This window comes from Trichechus manatus, unplaced genomic scaffold (assembly GCF_000243295.1).
Source record: "Trichechus manatus latirostris isolate Lorelei unplaced genomic scaffold, TriManLat1.0 scaffold00069, whole genome shotgun sequence".
NCBI lineage: Eukaryota > Metazoa > Chordata > Mammalia > Sirenia > Trichechidae > Trichechus > Trichechus manatus.
The window spans coordinates 13489707-13515689 of NW_004444005.1; the positions used below are offsets into that span (position 1 = coordinate 13489707).

At 47.6% G+C, this 25983-nt stretch overlaps 1 protein-coding gene across 1 annotated transcript in view; it reads left to right on the top strand.

The window, feature by feature from the left end:
• MOV10L1 (Mov10 like RNA helicase 1) overlaps positions 1-25983 on the top strand; it is a 102949-nt gene that overhangs the window by 63884 nt on the left and 13082 nt on the right. The window contains exons 15-24 of the mRNA XM_023734521.1: positions 3524-3582; positions 4042-4139; positions 6198-6200; positions 10479-10590; positions 11544-11722; positions 12465-12611; positions 13058-13179; positions 14375-14474; positions 15651-15815; positions 16842-17015. Of these exons, the coding sequence (XP_023590289.1) occupies positions 3524-3582; positions 4042-4139; positions 6198-6200; positions 10479-10590; positions 11544-11722; positions 12465-12611; positions 13058-13179; positions 14375-14474; positions 15651-15815; positions 16842-17015 (1159 nt within the window). The remainder of the gene's footprint in view (positions 1-3523; positions 3583-4041; positions 4140-6197; positions 6201-10478; positions 10591-11543; positions 11723-12464; positions 12612-13057; positions 13180-14374; positions 14475-15650; positions 15816-16841; positions 17016-25983) is intronic.

The window sequence follows — 25983 nt, forward strand, 5'->3', positions numbered from 1 at the left end:
GTGGTTGTCTTCCATTTTGTGATTGTAATTTTATGTTAAAGAGGACTCTGGTGGGATTGTAACACCCATACTAAGATCACATCCCTGCTCCAGTGTAAAGGTAGTTTCCCTAGGGTGTGGCCTGCACCACCTTTTATCTTACAAGAGATAAATGGAAAGGGAAGCAAGCAGAGAGTTGGGGACCTCATACCACCAGGAAAGAAGCACCGGAGCAGAGTGCATCCTCTGGACCTGAGGTTCCTATGCCGAGATGCTTCCAGACCAAGGGAAGACTGATGACAAGGACTTTCCTCCAGAGTTGACAGAGAGAGAAAGCCTTCCTCTGGAGCTGACACCCTGAATTTGGACTTGTAGCCTACTAGACTGTGAGAGAATAAATTTCTCTTTGTTAAAGCCATCCACTTGCGGTATTTCTGTTAGAGTAGCACTAGATGACTAAAGACAGACCTCTTTAAGGTGTTCAAAAGCAAAGATTTCAATTGGAGCACTAACGTGCACCTGACCAAGCCATGGTATTTTTAGTCACCTCATATGCCTGTATATTAATTATCTAGTGTTGCTCTAACAGAAATACCACAAGTGGATGGCTTTAACAAAGAGAAGTTTATTCTCTCACAGTCCAGTAGGCTGGAAGTCCAAATTCAGGGTGTCAGCTCCAGGGGAAGGCTTTCTCTCTCTGTCGGCTCTGGAGGAAGGTCCTTCTTATCAATCTTCCAATGGACTAGGAGCTTCTCCGCACAGGGACCCCGGGTCCAAAGGGCGCGCTATGCTCCCAGTGGTTCTTTCTTGGTGGAATGAGGTCCCCAATTCTCTGTTTTCTTCCCTTTCCTTTTATCTCTTGTAAGATAAAAGGTGGTTCAGGCCACACCGCAGGGAAACTCCCTGTACCTTGGATCAGGGATGTGACCTGAACAAGGGTGTTACATCCTACCCTAATCCTCTTTAATCACAGGCAGATACTATGATTTATAACACTTAGGAAAATCATAAAATGGAGGACAACCACACAGTACTGGGAATCATGACCTAACCAAGTTGACACATGTTTTTGGGGGACACAGTTCAAGCCATGACAGCCTGTAAAAGCTGGACAATGAATAAGAAAGACCACAGAAGAATTAATGCCTTTGAATTGTGGTACTGGCGAAGAAAATTGAACATACCACGGACTGCCAGAAGAACAAACAAATCTCTCTTGGAAGAAGTACAGCCAAAAGTGCTCCTTAGAATTGAGGATGGTCTCATGTATTTTGGACATGTTATCAGGAGGGAGCAGTCCCTGGAGAAGGACATCAAGCTTGGTGGTAAAGTAGAAGGTCAGTGAAAAAGAGGAAGACTCTCAATGAGATGGATTGACACAGTGGCTGCAACAATGGGCTCAAATATAGCAATGATTGTGAGGATGGCACAGGACCAGGCAGTGTTGTACATAGGGTTGCTGTGAGTTGGAACCGACTCAAGGGCACCTAACAACAAGCGTTTTTCTGTTTTCTGTTCTATTGATTTTTGTTCTAATCTTTATTGTTAGCATTTTTCTGCTTGCTTTGGGTTCCATTTGCTCTTCTTTTTCTAGTTACTCATGGTAGAAGTTGAGATCATGGATTTGAGGCCTTTCTTTTCTGATGTCAGGTGATTAGGGCTGAATGAAAGTTATCCTGTTGAAGGAAGTCTTAAAATTTATTTAACGAATACACTGTTGTTAGACATTTAGATTCTCAGTTTTTTGCTGTTACAAACAGTGAAGCAATAAATACTCTTCTGTCTTTGCCAATGATGATCAAATATAGGAATAACTGGCAGATTTTCAATATTGAATTTCTTATTGAAGAACAGTTTGTATTCAGAAAATTGTTCTTTTTTTCTTTCTGTTCTTTTTCCTCCTTGGGAATTCTTTGCTGTCATGTTAGTTCCCCACAGTTTTTCTTTTTTTTTTTCTCATGGTTTTCTATCCCTTTGTCTTATTTCTTAGTTTACTAGAAACACTGCTAGTGTTTTACCTTCAGTATCTTGCCATCTTTTGGATTAATCATGTGAAGGAATTATCATTTTCATATCCATCATGATATTTTAAGATACTAATGTTGAATATTCATTAATTGCCTTTTCACATTTATTTAGAAATTTTTTTCCTTCAACCTATTCATGTGATGAAGTATTTGAAGTGGATAACTTTATATTGAACCTTTCTCATATACACAGGATGAAAAATACGTTTTCCAATTTGGGTGAATTCCTCCTTTAATGTGCTTCTGGAATTTATTGGCTAGCATTTAATTCATGTTTTTGTCACTATTAGGAAGCAAGATGGTGATCTGCATGCTGATGGTGACTTCTCGTTTACTGTTTCATATTACCTTTGTCACATTGTTGGTTCCTTTGTTACAACAACTTTGAAAAGATTTTGAAAGCATTCCTCCTTTTTCTCTACTGTGGGAGAGTTTACATAGCACTGGGTTGCTGTTTCTGGAGGGTTTGAGTGTAGCTGTCGACATCTCTGGACTGGAAAGAACCAGACTTTAAGTCAAATTTATCAGCTTCTTACTCATCGATTGATCCATTTTTTCCTCTTTCCTTCGAGTCAGTTTTGCTAAGTCCTAGGATGGTTCTTTACTGGTTGTTATTCACCTTTGAATGGGGCATATTGTATCCCAGGCAACAGTTTGCTGAAGATTGTGTTGAAAGTACAGACTGCCTGCCAACAGCTTCAGCACCTAGAAACCCCTTGGGAAGGTCTCCTCTGGCTCAGGCCTGGAGATGCTGGTGGAGCTCACAGATGCCTTGTGCAAGCGGTTCTCTGGCTTTGCGTACACACGCAGACCCAGGACTCAGCCATGAGGAACTGGGTCCTGGCAGGACCTCGGACGGAGCCTCTGCTGTGTCCCTTGTGGTCCAGTTGAGAAGCGGTCAGTGGTCCTTCAGAAGCCAAGCTGAATTTTCCAGCAGTCTATCTCTGGCCCAAGTTTGGAGGTGTGTATCAGCTCTTGTATGCTTGCTTGTTTGCAGCCAGACTTCTCTTAACAGGTATTCTTCTCCATTTGTGCTTTGGAGCTTTGACCATCTCCTTGCAGTGAAGATGGAGTTTTCGATGACTTTCAAGGGACACCTTTACAAACAAAAATTTCTGTTGACACAGTAGTATCACTCTTTCTCTAAACTTCATAGACTATGTATTTCACTTTTTCCACTTACCTGCTTTATACATTGAACAGAAATTTTCCCAGAAACAGAAGAATGCCTGCTTTTCTGATAACTGGGATATTTCTGTTCTAATATAAAACTCCTGATTTCGCAGTGTTTTGTGTACACACATAAAGGAGAGTAACCCTTCAGTCCTTCACATTTCCCAGTAGTGCCCTTGAGAACCATGTCAGAGCTGACCTCTAATATGGTCTTTCTTTGTACGTATTTTATAAATGGCCATGTTAGTTTACTGACTTAGAGATTAATGATCAGATACCCATTATCGTGCTAGTCTTAATATTTCTAAACTTAAGGTTATTTTATGTTGTGTTTTTTTTGGCAGGACTACAAGTAGACGATGCCACTTTGCACTTGAACAGGTCATCCATTTAGGGGTAAAAGGTATTATTTCTGTGGAATGGTAGTGTTACCGTCTTCCTAGAGTATTTTTATGGGCTTCATGTAAAATTTTGTATAAAAATACAGTTTCTTAAGTCATATGTTAGCAGTAAAACTGTGCAACGTCCACATTCTTAACTTTCTGTTGGGGAGCTCTAGTGTTTTCTCCTGTTTCAGCCTTGTAAAAATGGCATGCTTAAATAATTGAAAGTAAATCCATTAAACTCTGGTTTTTCTCTCTTAACAAATTTTTGTACTTAGGAATAGACGAGTTTTGTTGCAAAGCATACGCAGTACTTGTATTATGCTGTAACTTAGAAACAGTATAAAAGGGAGCAGAAAGGACAGATGTGGAATAGATTGAAGCGTTTTGGTAGGGTTGGCCATAAACAGGATGCCTTTATTCATCTTTTGTAAAGTTTTCAGTAACATCTACCCTCTTCCCTTTTCTTGTTTAAAAAGTACTGTTTCCAGAAGAAATCATTTTACAGTCTCCCCAAGTTACAGGGAATTGGAGCCACATACAAAATACCAAAAATGAGGGACAGTCCACCACCAAGGTAACACTTTAATGACTTTGATATTTTAAATGGATAATGTTACGCGTTTGTTTCTTCATGCCCTACCTCTCAGTTTATTGGGGCATTAGAGGAGGGTAGTTCACAATAACCAAAAACCAGTTAAAATAGAACTAATTTAAATATCCATAAAATAGATTTAGTGTGACATTTACATATAGTTATGTGCAACGCTAAGATGGCTGCAGTATATTAAGTGGGAATAAGGAAAATTATCCATTGAAGATTGTATGCAACACAGTTCTACTCTGACATATGTGGGAGTCACCATGAATTGGAATCAACTCAGTGGCATCTGGAAAGAAAGAAATATCTTTATTTAAAAGTTAAGTGGTTTTTGTGTTCTCTCGGGCAGGCACATTTACATGATTGTATACACACATAAAATATCTAGAAGTGTACACACCCAACAAATTGTTAGCATTTGCAGTCTCTGTAAATGTTGCAGAGATGTTTTTTCTTCTACAACCAGTTGCTCCATAAATAGTGATGTAGTGCCCATTGTGTGCCAGGTAATGTGCTAGACAGTCAGTATACTTTCATAAGTAAATAGAAGTACTTACATTCCAGTAACAAGAAAAATAATCCATGCCATGGTGGAGTTTACAACCTAGAATTCTATGCTGTTGGAATTTGCTTTTATGAGCATGTGTCTTAGGCTGGGTTCTCTAGAGAAGCAAAACCAGTAAAGCGTATAAATATATTTAGAGAGAGATTTATATCAAGGAAACAGCTCATGCAGTTGTAGAGGCTAGAACGTCCCAAGTCCATGGATTGTGGTAAAGGCCTCTCCAAATACATGCAGCCACAGAAGCTGGCGAACCCAAGATCAGCAGGTCAGAGAGCAGGGCTCCAGCTCACAGGCTGTGAAGGGTGACGAGTTCCAAGATCGGCAGGCAAGGCCGCAAGGTTTCTCCTGATTCACATAGCTACAGGGGCTGACGAGCCCAGGATCAGCTGGTCAGGGAGCAGGACTCTTGCTTACAGGCTGTGAAGATCAATGAATCACAAGATTGACAGGCAAGCTGCTAGCTCAAGTCCCGAGAACCAGAGATGAGACGACAAGAGGCAGCTGCTGGATCCGGAGCAAGCCAAAAACCTTGGCAAGGCAAACAGGAAGGAAGGAGCTGGCGGAGGGCAGAGAGATAAAGGCTGAGGGGGCGGTGAGCCACCACAGGCCCTGCCCCCACCGGTACCACTCAGCAGGTTCCATCCATGGGGGTGATCACATACCGTATTTCAACAGGGAAGTGATCACAGCATTCTGCAACTGCCAAAACACTTAAGAATCATGGCCCAGCCAAGTTGGCATACAGTCTTAACCATCACGGCATGTTTTAAATTTCTAATAAGTATAATTTTAAAATTATATGTAATATTTAGAAACTCTTTCACCATTTTATAGCCCTTTTCTAAAAACTACAAAAATGATAGTGTTAGAATGACTACACAGTCATGGAAAATACTTTGAAAAAAACAGCAAAAGGTCGTCCGTTGAAGTTGTGTGCTGTGTGCTTTATGTCCAGTCTGTTTTGGTCTGAAAACAGAAATGTGTCTTCACAGAGTGCAGATGCAGTGCCACCTGCAGAGCCCCCTTCCTCTCCTGTCACCTCAGTCCATCCAGGGGAGGCTTTGTGATGCTGTGGTGGGATACTAGGTGGGAGTTGCTGTTTAGGGGGGCCCCATTCCTGACTGGATCTTCATGATTTTAAATGCAGAAATTATCTTCTTACGGATTAGCTAGTGTCTTAGTGAGCCTGGGTTCTCTAGAAAAGCAAAACCAGTGATGTGTGTATGTATATATAGTTGTTGCTTTCAGGTGCCACCTCATAGCGACCCTGTGTACAACAGAAGAGAACACTGCCCAGTCCTGCGCCATCCTCATGATCGTTGTTACGCTTGAGCCCATTGTTGCAGCCACTGTGTCAGTCCATTTCATTGAAGGTCTTCTTCTTTTTCGCTGACCCTTTACTTTACCAAGCACGATGTCTTTTTCCAGGAACTGATCCCTCCTGATAACATGTCCAGAGTACTTGAGAGAAAGTCTCACAATCCTTACTTCTAAGGAGCATCCTAGCTATACTTCCAAGACAGATTTGTTCGGTCCTCTGGCAGTCCACGGTATATTCAATATTCTTTGCCAACAGCATAATTCGAAGACATCAATTCTTTGTTCTTCTTTATTCATTGTCCAGCTTTCACATGCATATGAGGCAGTTGAAAACACCAAGGCTTGGGTCAGTCACACCTCAGTCTTGAAGTGACATCTTTGCTTTTTAACACTTTAAAGAGAGCTTTTGCAGCAGATTCGCCCGGTGCAGTGCATCATTTGATTTCTTGACTGCTCCTTCCGTAGGTGTTGATTGTGGTTCCAAGTAAAATGAAATCCTTTACAGTTTCAATATTTTCTCCGTTTATCATGATGTTGCTTATGGTCCAGTGTGAGGATTTTTGTTTCCTTTATGTTGAGGTGTAATCCGTGCTGAAGGCTGTGGTCTTTGATCTTCATCAGCAAGTGCTTCAAGTCCTCTTCACTTTTATCAAGCAGGATTGTGTCACCTGCATAACACAGGTTGTTAATGAGTCTTCCCCCAATCCTGATGCCCCTTTCTTCTTCATATATGTCCAGCTTCTCGGATTGTTTGCCCAGCATACAGATTGAATAAGTATGGTGAAAGGATACACACCTTTCCTGACTTTAAACCATGCAGTATCCCCTTGTTCTGTTTGAATGACTGCCTCTTGATCTAGGTACAGGTTCCTCAAGAGCACAATTAAGTGTTCTGAAATTCCTACTCTTTGCAGTGTTATCCATAATTTGTTATGATCTACACAGTGATCTACAAGTGCGTTCGCATAGTCAAAACACAGGTAAACATCTTTCTGGTATTCCTTGCTTTCACCCAGGATCCATCTGACATCAGCAATGATATCTCTGGTTCAACATCCCCTTCTGAATCTGGCTTGAATTTCTGGCAGTTCCCTGTTGATGTACCACTGCAACTGCTTCTGAATGATCTTCAGCAAAATTTTACTTGCATGTGGTAATAATGATACTGTTTGATAATTGGCGCATTTGGTTGGATCACCTTTCTTTGGAGTAGGCATAAATATGGATCTCTACCAGTCGGTTGGCCAGGTAGCTGTCTTCCAGATTTCTTGGCACAGACCAGTGAGCACTTCCAGCGCTGCATCTGTTTGTTGAAACATCTCAATTGGTATTCCATCAGTTCCTGGAGTCTTGTTTTTTGCTAATGCCTTCAGTGCAGCTTGGACCTCTTCTTATAGTACCATCTGTTCCTGATCATATGCTGCCTCCTGAAATGGTTGAATGTCCACCAGTTCTTTTTGGTACAGTGACTGTGTATTTCTTCCATCTTCTTTTGATGCTTGCTGCGTCGTTTAATATTTTCCCCATAGAATCCTTCAGTATAACAACTCGAGGCTTGAATTTTTTTCTTCAGTTCTTTCAGCTTGAGAAATGCTGAGTGTGATCTTCCCTTTAGGTTTCTATCTCCAGGTGTTTGCACAGGTCGTTATAATACTTCGTCTTCTCAAGCTGCCCTTTGAAATCTTCAGTTCTTTCACTTCATCATTTCTTCCATTCACTTTGGCTACTCCACGTTCAAGAGCAAGTTTCAGAGTCTCTTCTGACATCCATTTTGATCTTTTCTTTCTTTCCTGTCTTTTTAATGACCCTTTGTTTTCTTCATGTATGATGTCTTTGATGTCATTCCATAGCTCATCTGGTCTTTGGTCATTAGTGTTCAACACATCAAATCTGTTCTTGAGATGGTCTCTAAATTCAGGTGGGATATACTCAAGGTTGTCCTTTGGCTCTTGTCGACTTGGTCTGATTTTCTTCAGTTTCAACTTGAACTTGCATGTGAGCAACTAATGGTCTGTTCCGCAGTTGGCCCCTGGCCTTGCTCTGACTAATGATATCAAGCTTTTCCAGCATCTTTTTCGACAGACGTAGCCGATTTGATTCCTGTGTATTCATTCCATGTGGCAAGGTCCATGTGTATAGTCACTGTTCATGTTGGTGATAAAAGGTATTTGCAATGAAGATGTCGTTGGTCTTGCAAAATTCTATCATGCAGTCTCCGGCATTGTTTCTGTCACCAAGGCCGATCCTTCTTTGTTTCCAACTTTTAAATTCCAATCAGATGTAATTATCAATGCATCCTGATTGCATGTTTGATCAATTTAGACTAAAGAAGTTGGTAAAAGTCTTTAATTTCTTCATCTTTGGCCTTAGTGATTGGTACGTATATTTGAATAATAGTCGTATTAACTGATTTTCCTCATAGGTGTGTGGATATTATCCTATCACTGACAGTGTTGTTCTTCAGGATAGATCTTGAAATGTTCTTTTTGACAGTGAATGTGATGCCATTCCTCTTCATGTTGTCATTCCCAGCACAATAGACCACATGATTGTCCAATTCAGAATGGCCAATATCAGCCCATTTCAGCTCACTGATGCCTAGGATATCAACGTTTATGTGTTGCATTTCATTTTTGATGATTTATGATTCTCCTAGATTCATACTTTGTACATTCCACATTCCGATTAATAGATGTTTGCGGCTGTTTCTTCTCATTTTGAGTCATGCCACATCAGTAAATGAAGGTCCCAAAAGCTTGACTCATCCATGTCATTAAGGTTGACTCTACTTTGAGGAGGCAGCTCTTCTCCAGTTGTATTCTGAGAGCTTCCCTACCTGAGGGCTCATCTTCTGACACTGTATCCGACAGTGTTCCACTGCTGTTCATACGGTTTTCACTGGCTAATTCTTTTCAGAAGTAAACTGCCGGGTCCTTCTTCCTAGTCTGTCTTAGTCTGGAAGTTCAGCTGAAACCCATCCACCATGGGTGACCCTGCTGGTATTTGAATATCGGTAGTGTCGCGTCCAGCATACAGCAACGCACAAGCCCCTGGTGTACGACAGACTGACATTCTTGCAGGGAGAAGTACTGATAGGTGCTACCACTTGGATGAACCGTGGCAGCATTGTGCTGAGTCAAATAAGTAAGACACAGAAGGACAAATATTGTATAATTGCACCTGTCTGAGCTGTCCAGCATATAGATGGGTGGATGCCAGCGGCTGTGGGGAGAATGGAATGGGAAGAAGCTGTCTAGTGGGTAGGGAGGGGGTTTCACTTTCAACTGATTGAGGTGTTCTGGAACTAGATGGAGTGGTGGAAGAGATTGTGAACGGACTAAATGCCACTGAATGGTTCACTTTAAAATGGATAATTTCACGTAATGTGAATTTTACCTCAGTAAGCTATGAGGAAAAAATGAAAATAAAAACTTCTTCAGACATAGAAAAGCTGAAAGAACTACTCACCAGCAGTTTTAAACTACTAGAAATAATAAAGTTCTTCAGGCATAAGGAGAGTGATACCAGGTAGAATAAGGGTCTATACACAGTAACGAGAGGAACTCGAAGAAATGTAGTAAATATGGGGAGAAACGTAAAAGGTTTTTTTCTGAGTTTTTAAATTCACATTTAAAGAAAATGGACTTTGTAAGCTGAGATAACAAGTACTGTGCAGTTTTCCACGTGTAGATGTAAGATGGGAGGAAAGCATGTTACAGGGTTCTTTATGGGCAGTGTTACATGTTCCTTGGACTAGACTGCTATAGGCTGGGTTTACTTTCAGAAATGTGTCCTATGAAAATGATCAAGGGACTGAAGACCGATACACTGCACAGCTGGTAGTTACAGCACCCTGACCAGGAAAACTAAAGAGCAGGTCCGTTGGTCCAGAGCAAGTTAACACTTACCTTTAAACACACACGCTCGTTCTTGTGCCGAATTCTGAACCCCGTTGACAGCAGCAGCTGGGCTTCCGCGCTCCCCAGTTGTCGTGTCTGAAGTGGGGTGCTGTACCCAGGAGAGCAGGGCCTGGCACACCCCCACCCCCGCCACCCACACACCTGGGGAGCAGAGCCAGCTCCGCTGGGTGGTGAGCCTGAAAAGCAAGGGAACCGCTGAGACAAGGTGCGTTTTTGTCAAATGAAATGTCCTCCTGTGTTTTGGTTTCAACTTTGCTTCACAAAATTTAACCGACCGATACTTGTTTTTTCAAAGAATCCTAAAGGAAACAAACCTTTTTAGCAGCTTTTGATCAGACGTTCTGTGTTTTTATCATGTTTTAAATGACATAACCTGGAATCTGTCCAAAGCTGTTAAATAAATAGAGCAAGTGGAACATTGGTAGATGTATTGCTCTTTAAACTAAGTCAGTGTGAAGCTGTTGGGTTTTTTTTTTTTTCCCAAACCATTTTCTGCATTGTTATTTCTAGAACAGGAGAACTGGGAAGGACCAAACGAAGCATGCAGGAAAGGAGAGGCATGCCAGTGCCAAGGACGTGCTGGGGATGGCAGCCTTCGCAGCAGAGCACAGTGAGCTGGGAGGTGGATGGCCCGGAGGGGGGCACAGAGACCACCAGCACCTGGAGAGATACTGTTAGGGATTGAATTGTTTCCCCCAAAAATACGTGTTGTAAATCCTAACCTCTATGCCTGTGGTTATGATCCCGTTTGGGAATGGGTTGTCTGTTATGTGAGAGGCAAGATTAGTGTGGGGTGTGTCTTGAATCAGTCTCTTTTGAGATATAAAAGAAATGAAAACAAGCAAGCGAGGGAAGCAAGAGAGAGGGGTAGAGAGATGCCAAGACACGTGGAGATCTCTAAGGAACCAGGAAGCGGAAGCTGAAGAGACCGGGACCCTCCTCCAGTGCCGACAGAGAGAGAAAGCCTTGCCCTGGAGCTGACGCCCCAAATTCGGACTTCTAGCCTCCTAAACTGAGAAAATAGCTACCTGTTAAAGCCATTCGCTTGGGGTATTTTTCTTATAGCAGCACTAGGTAACTAAGACAGATGCCCTCGCTCTGCGGAAAAGCAAGGGCTGGGAGGTGTGTGTGGTCCGCACCAGCCGTCAGTCACCCCAGAGAGGGGCGGCTGACTTACCGACCACGCCCAGGAAGAGCCACTGCCATCAGTCGGATCCCTTCCGAGGGCTTTCTGACGACAGCATGTTGTTGCCGTGTGGGCTGGTAGGCTGTGCAGAGACCGGGAGGCCACGCCCCTAGTATTTCAGCTGGTTTTGCTTACACAAGCAGAAGTGAGCTGCGCCGTCTGGTTTCCCTCTCAGGAAAGTGGATTGACTCTCCTGACACTGCTTGATGAAGGCCAGACAGGTGGTTGTGGGGAGTTTGCTGCATGGCCTTGTAGTAGTTACACAGAGAAGCGTCTCCCCCTCTGAGTTTGGCCATCTGTGCTGCAGCACCAGACCTAGGTGACAAGGTGTTCCACAGCTGTTCACATCCTTCGACCTCTAACGGAAACTTTCTCCACTTTCAATACAGCAAATGAAGCTCAGTCTGTGAAAGCAAGAGATAAAGGATTTTTTAATCCAATGCTAAATGAAAATCAGAAATTAGCAGTCAAAAGAATTCTGAGTGGTGACTGCCGCCCACTCCCGTATATTCTCTTTGGACCTCCTGGAACTGGGAAGACCGTGACCATCATCGAGGCTGTTTTGCAGGTATTGACAGCGGCAGCCACCGACCAGACGGTGCCCTGTCCTACCGCGTCTCGCGTGTGCTTGTCACCAAGATGCGCTCGGTTATCTTACAGAATCAGAAAGTTGTAGAGAAGAAGGTTGAGAAATCCCAGGCATTTCACGTTATGCAGCTACATTTGTTTTGTGGTGTTTATGTGATTATGCGGCATTTTCAAAGCTTATCCCATAGGTTTAGAAAGGAATCCCTTCATTTTCGGAACAGTAAAGCATTCAGTCACATGGTGATGATTCGCTGCGGGAAAGACATCACCTTTGCAGTAGCTGAAGCCAACGTCTGCAGACGTTCCTGGCATCGCCATTTGTACTAAACATCGGATGCGTGAATATGGTGTGCGTGTCGTGTTTCTGGTGTCCTTCTGGATCACATTGGCGAGCATTCACTGCACACCTGGCCCTGCCCCTGGGCTGCACGCAGCACGCTGCACGTGTGAGGCTTCGTCTGCCTCGGGTCTCCCTTGAGTGCAGAGTGGAATCTTGGGGCACGTGGAGCTTTGCCGCCTCCTCTCGTGTCCTGTTAGCACTAGCGATGGGGCAGGCGGCCTCCGTGTCGCGGTTGGTCAGTGTCTCAGTTGAGGGGTCCGCATCTGAGCCCGCACAGCTGGGCCGCGTGAAGTGAACAGGGCACGTGCAGGCCTTCGTGCTCTGTGTTTCTGTCCCTTTGGCGGCTGGTGTTCACCGTCCTTTGTCTCTGTCTCTGGCACAGGTATACTGTGCCTTGCCGGACAGTCGGATCCTAGTGTGCGCCCCCTCCAACAGCGCTGCAGACCTGGTGTGCCTGCGGCTGCACGAGAGCCAGGTGCTGCGGCCTGGCGCCATGGTTCGCGTGAATGCCACCTGCAGGTTCGAGGAGGTGAGCATGCTCCGAGCCCTGAGGGAGCATTTCACGCCTCCTCTGAACACCGGAGCCCTCCATGCTCGCACACCCCCTTACATTGGCCCTGGGGCATCGTTCCTCCCTGTCCTGTTTTATCAGTTTGGTTATAAGTGTCTCTTTAGAACAACGGAAACGTCTTGATTTGCTTATAAAAGGAAATATTGCTTAAAACAAGGAACTGGAATCTAGGAAATGTGTAAAGAAAGCTATCTGGGGAGGGGCCTGCAGGATCCTGTGTTACAGTCACAGCTCTGGAGTCCTCACAGCACAGGCTGAATTGTGGGAAACCATCAGACGTCTCTCGTAGTAAAGCCAGTCCTGACCCGTTGCTTAGTCGTCACTAAGGACAGGCAACAGGACAGGACGATCCTGCCCAATTTAAACGGATGTTTCATACTTTAAAACACACCGGCCTCCCCCAGACGATCATCGACGCCGTCAAGCCTTACTGCAGGGACGGAGAAGACATCTGGAAGGCTTCACGATTCAGGGTGATAATCACGACATGCAGCAGCGCAGGCCTCTTCTATCAGATCGGGGTGAGGTGAGCGCAGGCTGCACGGTGACAGCCTCTGTCCTCAGGCTTCGTGGGACAGGAGGGCGGCAGACACTAGACTGTCAGGGTCAAGTGATCAGAGTAACTAGGACAGGTGTGGGACCCAAGGGGCACAGGGGATGGGGGACCTGAGGGGTTCAGAACCTGAGAGGTGTGGGGATTGCAGCACCTGAGGGTACAGAGGTTGCAGGACCGGAGGGGTACTGGGGGGTGCAGGACCTGTGGGGTACTTGGGGGGGTGCGGGACCTGAGGGTACAGGGGGTGCAGGACCTGAGGGTATAGGGGATGTGGGATCTGAGGGTGCAGGGGGTGTGGGACCTGAGGGTACGGGGGTGCGTGACCTGAGGGTACGGGGGTGCGTGACCTGAGGCTACGGGGGTACGGGACCTGAGGGTGCGGGGGTGCAGGACCTGAGGGATGCAGGGCAGTGGGTGCAGGACTTGAGGTTGCAGAAATGAGAAGAACTTGTCACAAGAAGGGCCTAAAAGGGGGTGGCCAGGGTCTACTCTGCGTCTCAGTGTCCTCTGAGTCACAGTGGGGTTGCTGCTGGCCTCACAGGCTGGTGACGGGTCAGGAGACAGTGTCAAAGTGCTGTCCCGGGCCAGCCCAGAGCACAGACCATTTGTGCTTGGTATGTACTTGGTGTGTGGCGCCACATTCAAGGTCATGCACATCCTGGACCTTGATCTGTTCCCACTGAAGCCGGGTAACGCCTTAGCCAGTGGTGGGTTCATCAGGGTTAATCAGGAGGAAACAGGCAAGCCTGGAGCAGCAGCTGCTGTCGGTGAACCCAGGCTCTGCGGCAGCCCTGCCCCGTGTCACGCAGGGGGCACTGAGCCAGAGGGGTGAAGTCTCCTACCCGAGGCCGCAGCTCACCCAGACTTGATTCCAGGAGCTGCATCTGATCACCGGGGATCAGATGGAGAGGGGCCTCCGCAGCTGCTCACAGCGTCACTCTGCGGTCGTCCATCCCCAACCCCCGCCCTCCGGGGCGGTCCTGAGCACACTGTTCCTAACAGTTTATACTCCGGGCCCACTGAGCTGTGTCCCTCCCGACCGCGCCATCCCCCATCTCCATGCTGGTAGTCCTGCCCCGGGCGGGCTCTCCGTAGCCCTCAGCGGTGGGCATGGGTGGCTGGGATAACGTGGCAGCAGTCGCATTGAGAATGTCTTTGGCTGTAGGGTCGGGCATTTTACACATGTGTTTGTGGATGAAGCAGGACAGGCAAGCGAGCCGGAGTGCCTGATCCCTCTGGGGCTCATCTCGGACGTCAATGGCCAGGTAAGACTGTTGTGTGGTGTGGTCTGTGGTCTGTTCTGGCGTTTTTCCTGCAGTGATGCGCCGTGGCCTGCATCTCTGTCCGTGCGGCACCCTCAGAGCACAAGAGGTGGGGCACCTGGGGTCCCGATTCAGTCACAGGCCAAGAGAAAGGCTTCTTCCTCTGTATCCTTCTCTTATAAAACCATAGTGAGCTCTTAGCTAGCTGTGGGCTCTGCATAAGCACAGCAGACCTGGTCCCAGCAGGCGCCTAGTCCAGGGGTCCCTGCCATCCCCGCACAGCAGGAGCGACATCGTGAAGGGCGGACACACACCCTGAGCACGTCCTTGCTGAGACGGGCTCTCAGTCACCCCTGGGACCGGACCCCACTGCTTCGATGACCGCCCGTCCCCTCCACTCGGGGTCTCCCCGGCCCCCTCACTGTTTCCCTGTGTGGCCTTCTCACCTGTCTTCTGCTCCCGGCCTGTCCTCTCCTCCAGCACTCACTCATGGCAGAGACCGGGAGTCCCCTGACGCACCCTCGTCCCCGCACATTCGGCGGGACTGCCACATGGCGTCTGCTGTGAGCATCGCAGCTCCTCTGAGCCCTGTTGCCAGACTCCTGCCCAGGGTCAGGTCCTTGTGTCTCATTCCAGGGGCAGAGTGCGTGTGGAGGCCTGGGGAGGAGAGGGCCAGTCCAGGTGGGGCGGGGGGTGTTGGATGTTCATAGGCATTGGGGTGAGAGAGATGAGTCGTTGCTGGCACAGGGGCCCTGGTGTTGAATTTCCCCAGGGCCGTGCCCTCCCACCAAGAGACCAGTGGGCGGGGAAGCCGGGCCACGCGAGGTGGAAGGAAGGAGGACAGGGGAAAGGCTGGCGGGTGCTGTGTCTTGGATCACTTGCGTCTTATCCGCTTCAGCTGACGTTGCCCTGGCCAGGCCATGCTAACCAGCTGAGGCCCTCCGACCCCTATATCATTTCTCATCCTCAGCAGTCCATCTCCTCACGGGTGTTAGGGTGGCCCATCCGCCTCAGCCCTCACCCTCAACCTGTGCCCAGGGAGCCCTGAGGCAGGCAGCACGGGGCCCTCCCGCTCTTCTCATGAGCCGTCTTGCATCCTTCCTGCCCGCGTCAGTCTGTGCTCGTCGACTGAGCTGGGTGCTGCCGTCGGCCTCACCCAGCCTGATGCTGTGTCCACAGATCGTGCTTGCCGGAGACCCCATGCAGCTGGGGCCGGTCATCAAGTCTAGGCTTGCCATGGCCTACGGGCTGAACGTGTCCATGCTGGAGAGGCTGATGTCACGGCCAGCGTACCTGAGAGACGAGAACGCCTTCGGCGCTTGTGGCGCCTACAACCCCTTGTTGGTGAGCCCTCGGCCTCGCCTAGTAACGCCGAAGGAGTAGTGGAAGAGGTGGGGCACTGGCCTCAGCTCTGCCTCCACCCTCACGCTCCACATTGAGGGGCCTTTGCAGGGACTTGTGAGGCCACCTCACACCCCAGCTGGGCTCCTTATCCCAGGCCCTTAGGGCGCCGGGCGTTCCAGGCTGTCTGTGCTGGAGCTGAGACTCGGCCTATCTCACTGTGGCTCTGTGCCCACGGGGAGATGGGAGATGACTTTTGTGACCTAACCTAAAACACAGAACACTTACCGAGAGGGCATCAGGCTGTGTCCCCGCTGAGCATGGACCTCAGAGGGGCTGGTTCTGGCAGGGCTGGGCCTCAGCCACCCTGGCTAACGCTCTCGGGGAGGGGCTCAGAGTCTGCATGTGCAGGAGGCCCCCCTGCACGCAAGGGCTCAAGAACATGGACCTCAGTCACTAATAGGTGAATCAAGTAGCGTTGTTCTTTAAACTCCTAGAACATAAGAAACCCATTTTCATCTGAATGCGTATTAATGGTATTAATACTAAAGAGAAGATGAGGTGCCAGGGGTTGTGGGTATCTTTCCTGGTAAATGCTCTAGAACCTGTTCCATATTTTCAACCCGAGCCCTTTACCCAGTTGGATATATGAAGGGGGCAGAGAGGCTGTGTGAGGAGGACCTGTTGGCCAGGGGCCAGGGGAGGGACTCCAGGCTGAGGAAGGATGGTGGGCCCATGGGTCAGCGGAGCTGGTCCCACCTGCAGGCAGTGCGTGAGCCCCACAAGTGTCCGTGTGTCCCTCTGGCTGCTAGGCAGAGGGCTGAGTGGTGGACTCTGGCCTGCAGAGCACCCGTGAGTGGTATGCCCTGGGGCAGCCCTCAAGGGCACCGTCAGTCACGTGACAGCCACAGGTGGGCTCGGCCCAGTGGGCTGCACCCTGAGCAAGAACAGAGCCTCCTCTTTCCTGCGACAGACACTGCCCTTGGCGGGTGTGTGGTTTCCTACGGTGACTGGCACGCTCGCCTGCAGGTCACAAAGCTCGTGAAAAACTACAGGTCCCACTCGGCACTGCTGGCACTGCCGTCCAGACTCTTCTACCACAAGGAGCTTGAAGTCTGTGCAGACCCCAAAGTGGTGACCTCTCTGCTAGGCTGGGAGAAGCTGCCCAGGAAGGGATTCCCGCTCATCTTCCACGGAGTGAGGGTAGGTTACATGTTCTGACAATGAAGCAGCTGAAGAGTCAGGTGAGGAGGGTGCTGCGGGCGCTCGCGCGGTTGGGTAGCTGACCCAGCGCAGGGCACACAGAAGAGCTTCGGTGTTAGCCGGGGGCGTGGTTTGTGCGCTCAGCGTGTGTGTCTTTAACCAGACTTGTATTGAGAGCCTGCTAGTCCCCCAAGAGCAAAAACAGTAAGAAAGGCTTGACCCTCTGAGACAGGCCCCACTGGGCGCTACAGCACACAGTACTGACTGCTGTGGTCAGACGGGTTACACATGGACGGTGGGAGCGGGCAGGTGCCATGGACCCTCTGGGCTTCCTCCTAAGATAGAGTTAGGAGGAAGAGAGACAGTCTGGCCAGACCGCCACAGGGAGTTTACACAGAGGGGTTGGACATGCTCTGGGGACCGATTGGAAGGCTGTGCCCCAGGAGGCCACCAGGAGCACACAACCACATTGTCCAGGTCATCTCCTCAAGAGTCCGAGTGCCAAATAGAGCCCACTGGGAAGGTGCCAGGGCAGAGGGGGGTGGCCCCAGCCCAGGTTGTCAGGCCCTCCTTCACCCAGGACTCATAGAGATCCCAGTAGGCTGATGTGGGGTGCTCAGTAGCAAGCAGAATCACAGGGGCTCACCAAAATGAGACAGTCCGTGTGAGGACTTTGGCTGTTAGAACCAGAAGTCAAGTTTTGTATTAACCCCCACAAGAGAGGGGGCACAGGTTACTGTTCAGAAATAGGCTGCACCCGGACGTCAGGACCTGAAAACCTGGTGTCAGGGTGCCCCTGGACTGTGTGGACACCTCTTCTCTCTGAGGCTGAGCCATCAGGGAGCATGAGCCCAGGTGCCAGCATCTGCTGCCTCGTGGCCGCCAGATATGCACATGACGGCTGCAGCGCATACTGGTCTGGTGGGGCCACCAGACTGGGTGCTGTGAGGGAGATGGCATGTGCAGGTGTGGCTTGCGTGCCCACCCTTAGAGCAGCAGAGAGTTTTGAGGAAGTGTTTGTGGTGAGGTAGACACCTCAGCATGGCCCACTTGTGGGGGCACCCCATGGGCTGGCCGGCAGTCCCCCAGGCCTGCACACGTTGCTGCCTCCCTGGGCTGCTCTGCTCACCTTGTCTTTCTCACTCTGCCTACCCTCAGAAGCTTTCCTTACATCAGAAACAACAAGTTAGAACATCTGTTAGGGGAGTAAAAGATTCCTCTGACGTATGTAGAAACAAACCTGACGAGAAATGAGCAAGACCGCTATAGAAAAATTACAAAGCTTTGAGTATGTAAAATAAGACAAGTATTCTGTGTCCATAAATGGAGAGACTGTTATTTTAAAGATGTCAGCACTCCCCAGATTAACCCGTGTGTTTAACGCGGTCTGAGTAAAGGTCACAATAGGCTTCTTCATGAGGAACTGACTATAAAATGAAGTTGTAAATATGCAGAAACGTTCTGAGAGAGAAACGATAAGAGACTAGCCCGCTAGACAACACAGCGTGCTACAAAGCTATAGTAAATGGCAGTGCTTGTCTAGGAACATAGAGTCAGCAAGGTGTAGGGGTGAAACAGCGGAGTCCAGACACGGTGATGAACCGAGTGAACATTGTCCAGGTGCCTGATCTGTGCCAGGCTCCATCCTGGGACCGAGATGGGGCAAGGCAGCCCAGTCCCTCTCTCCATCTCAGCGGCACTGGTGGGGCCGTGGTCGGGCTGTCCTTCTGCCCACCTCACCCTATCACCACCTTCGATCTACTGAGTCGTCCCTCTGTGAGGCCTCCCCTGGCCACCTCATATGACAGACTTCCTCATGTTGGCCCTGAAGGACCTCTGTTTGCTTCCTGCCTGTCCCTGGTGCCCAGAGCGGTCCCTGGTATGGCAGGAGCACAGTAATATGATGTGTGGATGCCTGTGGGGCACAGCTGAGCTTCAGAAATGCCCAGGACAGGACCTCAAGGTAGCTGTGGTTTAGCTGTCAGGAAGAGACTGAAGCAACACAAGCCTGTGCGTCCGCAGCCACTCCATAGCCTTAGTGGACATTCATAAACATGGGCCATCCTCCCACTTAAACCTAGTTCCAGTCAAGACCCACTGAGTGCATCCAAGTAGCAGATACTGGATGGCATCCAGAGCTCAGGCCACAGGGCTCCCAGGAAGTGTCTGCCTGGCTCTCTGCACAGGAGGACACCCTCAGGGGCTTGAATGGCTGCTTAGCGACCACTCTGATGAAGCTCAGGCCCGCGAAGAGTAAGCACATAACAGGGCCAAGTGACAGAGTGTGGGGACAGCAGTGACGATGGATGCTTCCGCCTGAAGGACCAGGATCGGCTGGACAGAGGTTGGGGGCTATGTGTTCTGTGAGTGGGGAGGGGACAGTGACAACCAGTGGGATTAAGGAGAGGAACTGGACACATGAGTCTGGGGGTCAGAATCAATCAGGCCTGTGAGGCAGACCACGCTGGCTGACATGTCCAAGCTGACTGACATGCTGGAGCGGGAAGCCTGGATGCAGGACACATGTCTGCGACAGAAGCCAGGGATTGGGGTCATGGGGAGGGGTCTGACACAGGAGACCGTCTAACCACCGAGTCAGCATCTAGAAATCTAGCCGCTACTGCAGTGCTGTGGTGCAGTGGATCGCTTTCACGCCATGGTCTTGTAACTCCCACCAAATGATTAGGTGGGGCTATGCAGATAAGCTGTTTGTGGCTCACCAAGGGGATTGGGCAGCTTGCTAATAATGTACATAAGGTGCGTGATACTATTGTGGGGGATGGAACCATGTAAATAAGGTGTGTTGAAACCTAGCAAGGGTATCGGTCAGTTTTGCCATCCCACTAGGCTTAAAATGAGCCATCCTGGAGGCAGAAAGGGGGGAACCTCACTACCACTAAAAAGAGATAGGAATGGAAAACATCCTTTGGATTCTCAAACAGCCCTGAGAACCTCCTAGACCCAGGAAACAGAGAGAGCTGTAACACCAGAGACAGTGCAAGACGGTGAGAAGCAGTGGCAGAGAAACGGTGGCAGGAGATGGCACGGTGGGCTTTCTGGTCTGTGGAGCAAGAGAGCTGAGCGCCTTCAGGCTGGAGGCTTACTGTCAAGAGTGGGGTGCCTCTGGGCACTTATGGTGGAGCTAAAGAGCTTTGTAACACTTGCCCAAGCAGGGCAGAGGCCAGGCCAGCTCAAGGGGCTGATGGGCTAAGGGCCAAAGAGAGGTCTGTCTGTGGGCGCGGCTGAGAAGCTGTCCTGACTGAAGAACTGTATCTTGAGTCATTCCTGATCCTGAATTGTAACCTGGTACTTCCCAAAATAGAACCTGATATTTCTCTAATCCACTGCCTGTTAGTTTGCCATGTTGTGGTGGCTTGCATATTGCTGTGATGTTGGAAGCTGTGCCACCAATATTTCAAATACCAGCAGGGTCACCCATGGTGGACGAGTTTCAGTGCAGCTTCTAGACTAAGACAGACTAGGAAGAAGGACCCAGTGGTCTATTTCTGAAAAATTGGCTTGTGAAAACCTTATAAATATCAGCAGAACATTGTCTGATATACTGCTAGAAGATGAGCCTCTCAGGTTGGAAGGCAGTCACATACGACTGAGGAAGAGCTGCCCTCTCAAAATAGATTCGACCTTAATGATATGGATAGAGTCAAGCTTTTGGGACCTTCATTTGCTGATGTGGCACGACTCGAGAAGAAACAGCTACAAATATCCATTAATAATCAGAAGGTGGAATGTACGAAGTATGACTCCAGGAAAATCGGAAGTCATCGGAAATGCAGTGGTACACGTAAAGATTGAGATCCTAGGCATTTGTGAGCTGAAATGGACTGGTATTGGTCATTTTGAATCAGACAATCGTATGATCTACTATGCAGGGAATGACAAATTGAAGAGGAACGGCATCACATTCATTGTCAAAAAGAACATTTCAAGATCTATCCTGATGTACAATGCTGTCAGTGATAGGATAGTATCTATATGCCTACACGGAAGGCTGGTTCGTATGACTATTCAAATTTATGAACCAGCCACTAATGCAAAAGATGAAGCAATTGAAGATTTTTACCAACTTCTACAGTCTAAAACTGATTGAACATGCAATCAAAATGCATTGATAATTATTGGTGATTGGATGCGAAAGTTGGAAACGGAGAAGGATCTGTAGTTGGAAAACATGGCCTTGGTGATAGAAACACCACCAGAGATCACATGATACAATTTTTGCAAGACCAAGAACTTTTTCATTGCAACTACCTCTTTTCAACAACATAAACGGCGACTATACATGTGGACCTCACCGGATGGAAAACGCAGGAATCAGATTGACTATGTCTGTGGAAAGAGATGATGGGAAAGCTCAATATCATCAGAACAAGTCCAGGGATTGACTGAGGAACAGGCCATCAATTGCTCAAATGCAAGATTAAGTTGAAGCTGAACAAAATTAAAACAAGTCCATGAGAACCAAAATACAACCTTGAATATATCCCACCTGAATTTGGAGACCATCTTAAGAGTAGATGTGATGCATTGAACACTCATGACCAAAGACCAGAAGATGACATCAAGCACATCATAATGAAGAAAGCAAAAGGTCATTAAAAAGACAGGAAACAAAGACCAAAATGGATGTCAGAAGAAACTGAAACTTGCTCTTGAACATAGGGTAACTAAAGCAAATGGAAGAAATGATGAAATAGAAGAGCTGAACAGATTTCAATGGGCGGCTTGAGAAGACAAAGTATTACAATGAAATGTGCAAAGACCTAGAGTTAGACAACCAAAAGGGAGGAACATGCTCGTCATTTCTCAAGCTGAAAGAACTGAAGAAAAAATTCAAGCCTCAAGTTGCAGTAGTGAAAGATTCTATGGGCAAAATACTGAATGAGTCAGGAAGCATCAAAACAAGAAGGAAGGAATATACCCAGTCACTGTACCAAAAAGAATTGGTTGACATTCAACCATTTCAGGAGGTAGAATAAGATCAAGAAGCGATGGTATTGAAAGAAGTCCTACCTGGTCAACTGACTGGAAGAGTTCCATATTTCTGCCCATTCCAAAAAAAAGCTGATCCAACAGAATATGGAAATTATCGAACAATATCATTAATATCACACACAAGTGCTATTTTGTTGAGGATCATTCAAAACAGATTGCAGCAGTACATCAGCAGGAAACTGCCAGAAATTGAAGCCAGATTCAGAAGAGAATGTGGAACGAGGAATATCATTGCTGATGTCAGGTGCATCTTGACTGAAAGCAAAGAACACCAGAAAGATGTTGTCTTAGTTATCTAGTGCAGCTATAACAGAAATACCACAAATGGGTGGCTTTAACAAACAAAAGTTTATTCTCTCACAGTCTAGTAGGCTAGAAGTTCAAATTCAGGGCGTCAGCTCCAGGGGAAGGCTTTCCCTGGAGGCAGGTCCTCGTCATCAATCTTCCCCTGGACTAGGAGCTTCTCTGCACAGCAACTCCAGGTCCAAAGGAGGCACTCTGCTCCTAGTGCTGCTTTCTTGGTGGTATGAGGTACCCCTGTCTCTCTGCTCACTTTTCTCTTTTATATCTCAAAAGAGATTGGCTCAAGACACAATCCAATCTTGTAGATTGAGTCTTGCCTAATTAAAATCACTGCCGCCTCTCCCACCTCATTAACATCATAGAGGTAGGATTTACAACATACAGGAAAATCACATCAGATGACAAAATGGTGGACAGACAATACTGGGAATCATGGCCTAGCCAAATTGATAACACATATTTTTGGAGGACACAATTCAATCCATGACAGATGTTTACCTGTGTTTTATTGACTATGGAAAGACATTTGACTGTGTGGATCATAACAAATTACGGATAACATTGTGAAGAATGGGAATTCCAGAACACTTAATTGTTCTCATGAAGAACCTGTACTTATTTAAAACAAGAGGCAGTCCTTCGAACAGAACAAAGGAATACTTGCATGGTTTAAAGTCAGGAAAGGTGTGCGTCAGGGTTGTAGCCTTTCACCATACTTAGTCTGTATGATGAGCAAATAATCCAAGAAGCTGGACTATATGAAGAAGAATGGGGCATCAGTATTGGAGGAAGAGTCATTAACAACCCACTATATGCAGATGACACAGCCTTGCTTTGCTGAAAGCTAGAGGACTTGAATCCCTTACTAGTGAAGATCAAAGACCACACAGCCTTCAGTATGGATTACACCTCAACATAAAGAAAACAAAAATCCTCACAACTGGACCAATAAGCAACATCGCGATAAACAGAGAAAATAGTGAAGTTGTAAAGGATTTCATTTTACTTGGATCCACAATCAACACCCAGGAAGTAGCAGTCAAGAAATCAAACAACTGTGTTGCATTGGGCAAATCTGCTGTAAAAGACCTCTTTAAAGCGTTAGAAAGCAAAGATGTCAATTTGAGGACTAAGGTGTGCCTGACCCAAGCCATGATATTTTCAATTATTGCCTCATAGCATTCAAAAGCTGGACAGTGAATAAGAAGACCAAAGAAGAATTGATGCCTTTGAATTAATAGTGTCAGTGAAGAATATTGAATATAAAACCAACAAGTCTATCTTGGAAGAAGTACAGCCAGAGTGTTCTTTGCAAGCGAGAATGCTGAGACTTCGTCTCACATACTTTGGAAATGTTATCAGGAGGCACCAGGCCCTAGAGAAGGACATTATGCTTGGTAAGGCAGAGGGTCAGCAAAAATGACAAACACCCTCGAAGAGATGGATTGACACAGTGGCTGCAACAGTGGTCTCAAACAGCGACAAGTGAGGATGGCACAGGACCAAGCAGTGTTTTGTTCTGTTGTGTATAGGGTGGCTATGAGTTGGAACCTACTCAACGGCACCTAACAACTTCCCTAATAGGAGCCTTTGTGGCTACGTGGTTAAGTGCTCGGCTGCTAACCAAAAGGCCAGTGGTTTGAATCTGTCAGCTGCTCCACAGGTGAAAGATGGGGCAGTCTGTTCCTGTAAAGATTTATAGTTTTGGAAACACTGTACTTCCCTGACAAACCCCATGGTGTTTTCAGTCACCTCATAGCATCTGAAAGGTGGACGATGAATAAGAAGGACTGAAGAAGAATTGATGCCTTTGAATCGTGGTGTTGGTGAAGAATATTGAATATACCATGAACTGCCAAAAGAACGAACAAATCTGTCTTGGAAGAAGTACAACCAGAATGCTCCTTAGAAGCAAGGATGGGAAGACTGCATCTCACATACTTTGGACGTGTTATCAGGAGGGATCAGTCCCTGGAGAAGGACATCAGGCTTGGTAAAGTAGAGGATCAGCCAAAAAAAAAGCAAGACTCTCAGCAGGATGGATTGACACAGTGGCTGCAACATTGGGCTCACGCATAACAATTTTGAGGATGGAGCAAGACTAAGCAGTGTTTTGTTCTGTTGTACATAGGGTCGCTATGAGTCGGAACCGAGTCGACCGCACCTAACAACAACAGCAATAAACCCCATAATCGTGAGTGTTGTCTGTGAGGTCTGTGTGGCCATTGCAACGAATTATGGAACCCAGCAGAGGAATAGTGCCGTGGGAGGGACAGCTGGTGTAGGAATTGGTAAAAGTGTTGGAGAGAGGAGGTCTGTGGGACCTCCGCCTTGTAGGAATCAGCCTTGGGCTGATGCTGCTGATGGTGATTGTCCCGTCTCGTGAAGCCAAACAAGGTCAGACGCCCCCGCCACGTCACTGTTACAGATCTCTTTGGGGGCGAGGACCTCAGAGGGAACTTCAGCCTTTTTTCATAAAGAGAATATGTTCATGTTACATGTGTAATTAAAAGTTGATTCTAAAATACAGTGGATGAGACTGACGTTTTACACAAGACTCTGGTGAGGATTTACTTTGAAAGGTAGCCCAGACACAGGTTTGGAGGGGTTTTAGGGTCCAAGGAGGAGGTTTTTACGTTCAGCACCTTCCCCTCAGAGTCCTTGCAAGCACTCAGAATCCTTGCAAGCACTCAGCATGAGTGTGCCTTCTGTGTTTTCCCCTCACAGAGCTCTTGGTAGGCGTGTGTTTGTGCCCTGTTTACATAGGGCTGTGGTTTCTGTCATTAAGACTGTTTCTTCCGGTTCCAAAGAAAGGAACACTGTTGGTGTCCTGTTCAAACCTGTATTTGGCTCAGATGCCTCCCCTCCAGAGCATAAGCCTTTCCACCAGCTCAGGCCCTGCCTGGTGCCATTTCCTCCTCTTGCGCCTGTGGCTGGTGCAGGAGCCATCACAGCTCTTAGATGACTGCTGTGCCCCTGGCCCCAGTTCACCGCTGGGCAGTGAACCTACGGGCTGCAGAGGCTGAGGGTGACGATCAAGCCAGGGCTTCTTCCACGATCAGGAAGCCGCGAACCTCTCAGCTGGCTGCGCTTCATTTGCGGGCAAGCCGACCACTGCCACACACTTCCACCAGGCCAGTGACCAGGCTCAGGAACCAGCTGGCGCTGATGACCCTCTGCCTCATCCCTTACAGGCTGTCCAGTCTGCCCTGAGAGAGGGCTCAGAGCCCAGGGAAGGAGAGAGACTTCCTCAGCAACCGAAGACAGGGACTGGGGGGTTCATTATGGCCAGAGAGTCACATATAGCGATCTCTTGAAAGCCCTTTAATCACTCTTTGATCTTTAAGAAATTGTCCTTTCTCATTTTCAGTGTTGTCTGTTTTGCTCTTTGTTTGTTTCTTAAGCTGAAAACGGTTTATCTGTTTTATGGGTCCTGTTCAGGGGTTGGCAAACTACAGCCCGCAGGCCAAATCCAGCCCACTGCCTGCTTTTAATAAATAAAGTTTTATTGGAACACAGCCTGCCCATTCATTTACTCGTAGTCTGTGGCTGTTTTTCACTACAATGGCAGAGTTGAGTGGTTTCTCCAGAGACCTTACGGCCCTGTCAAAGCCAAATACACACACACACACACACACACACACACACACAC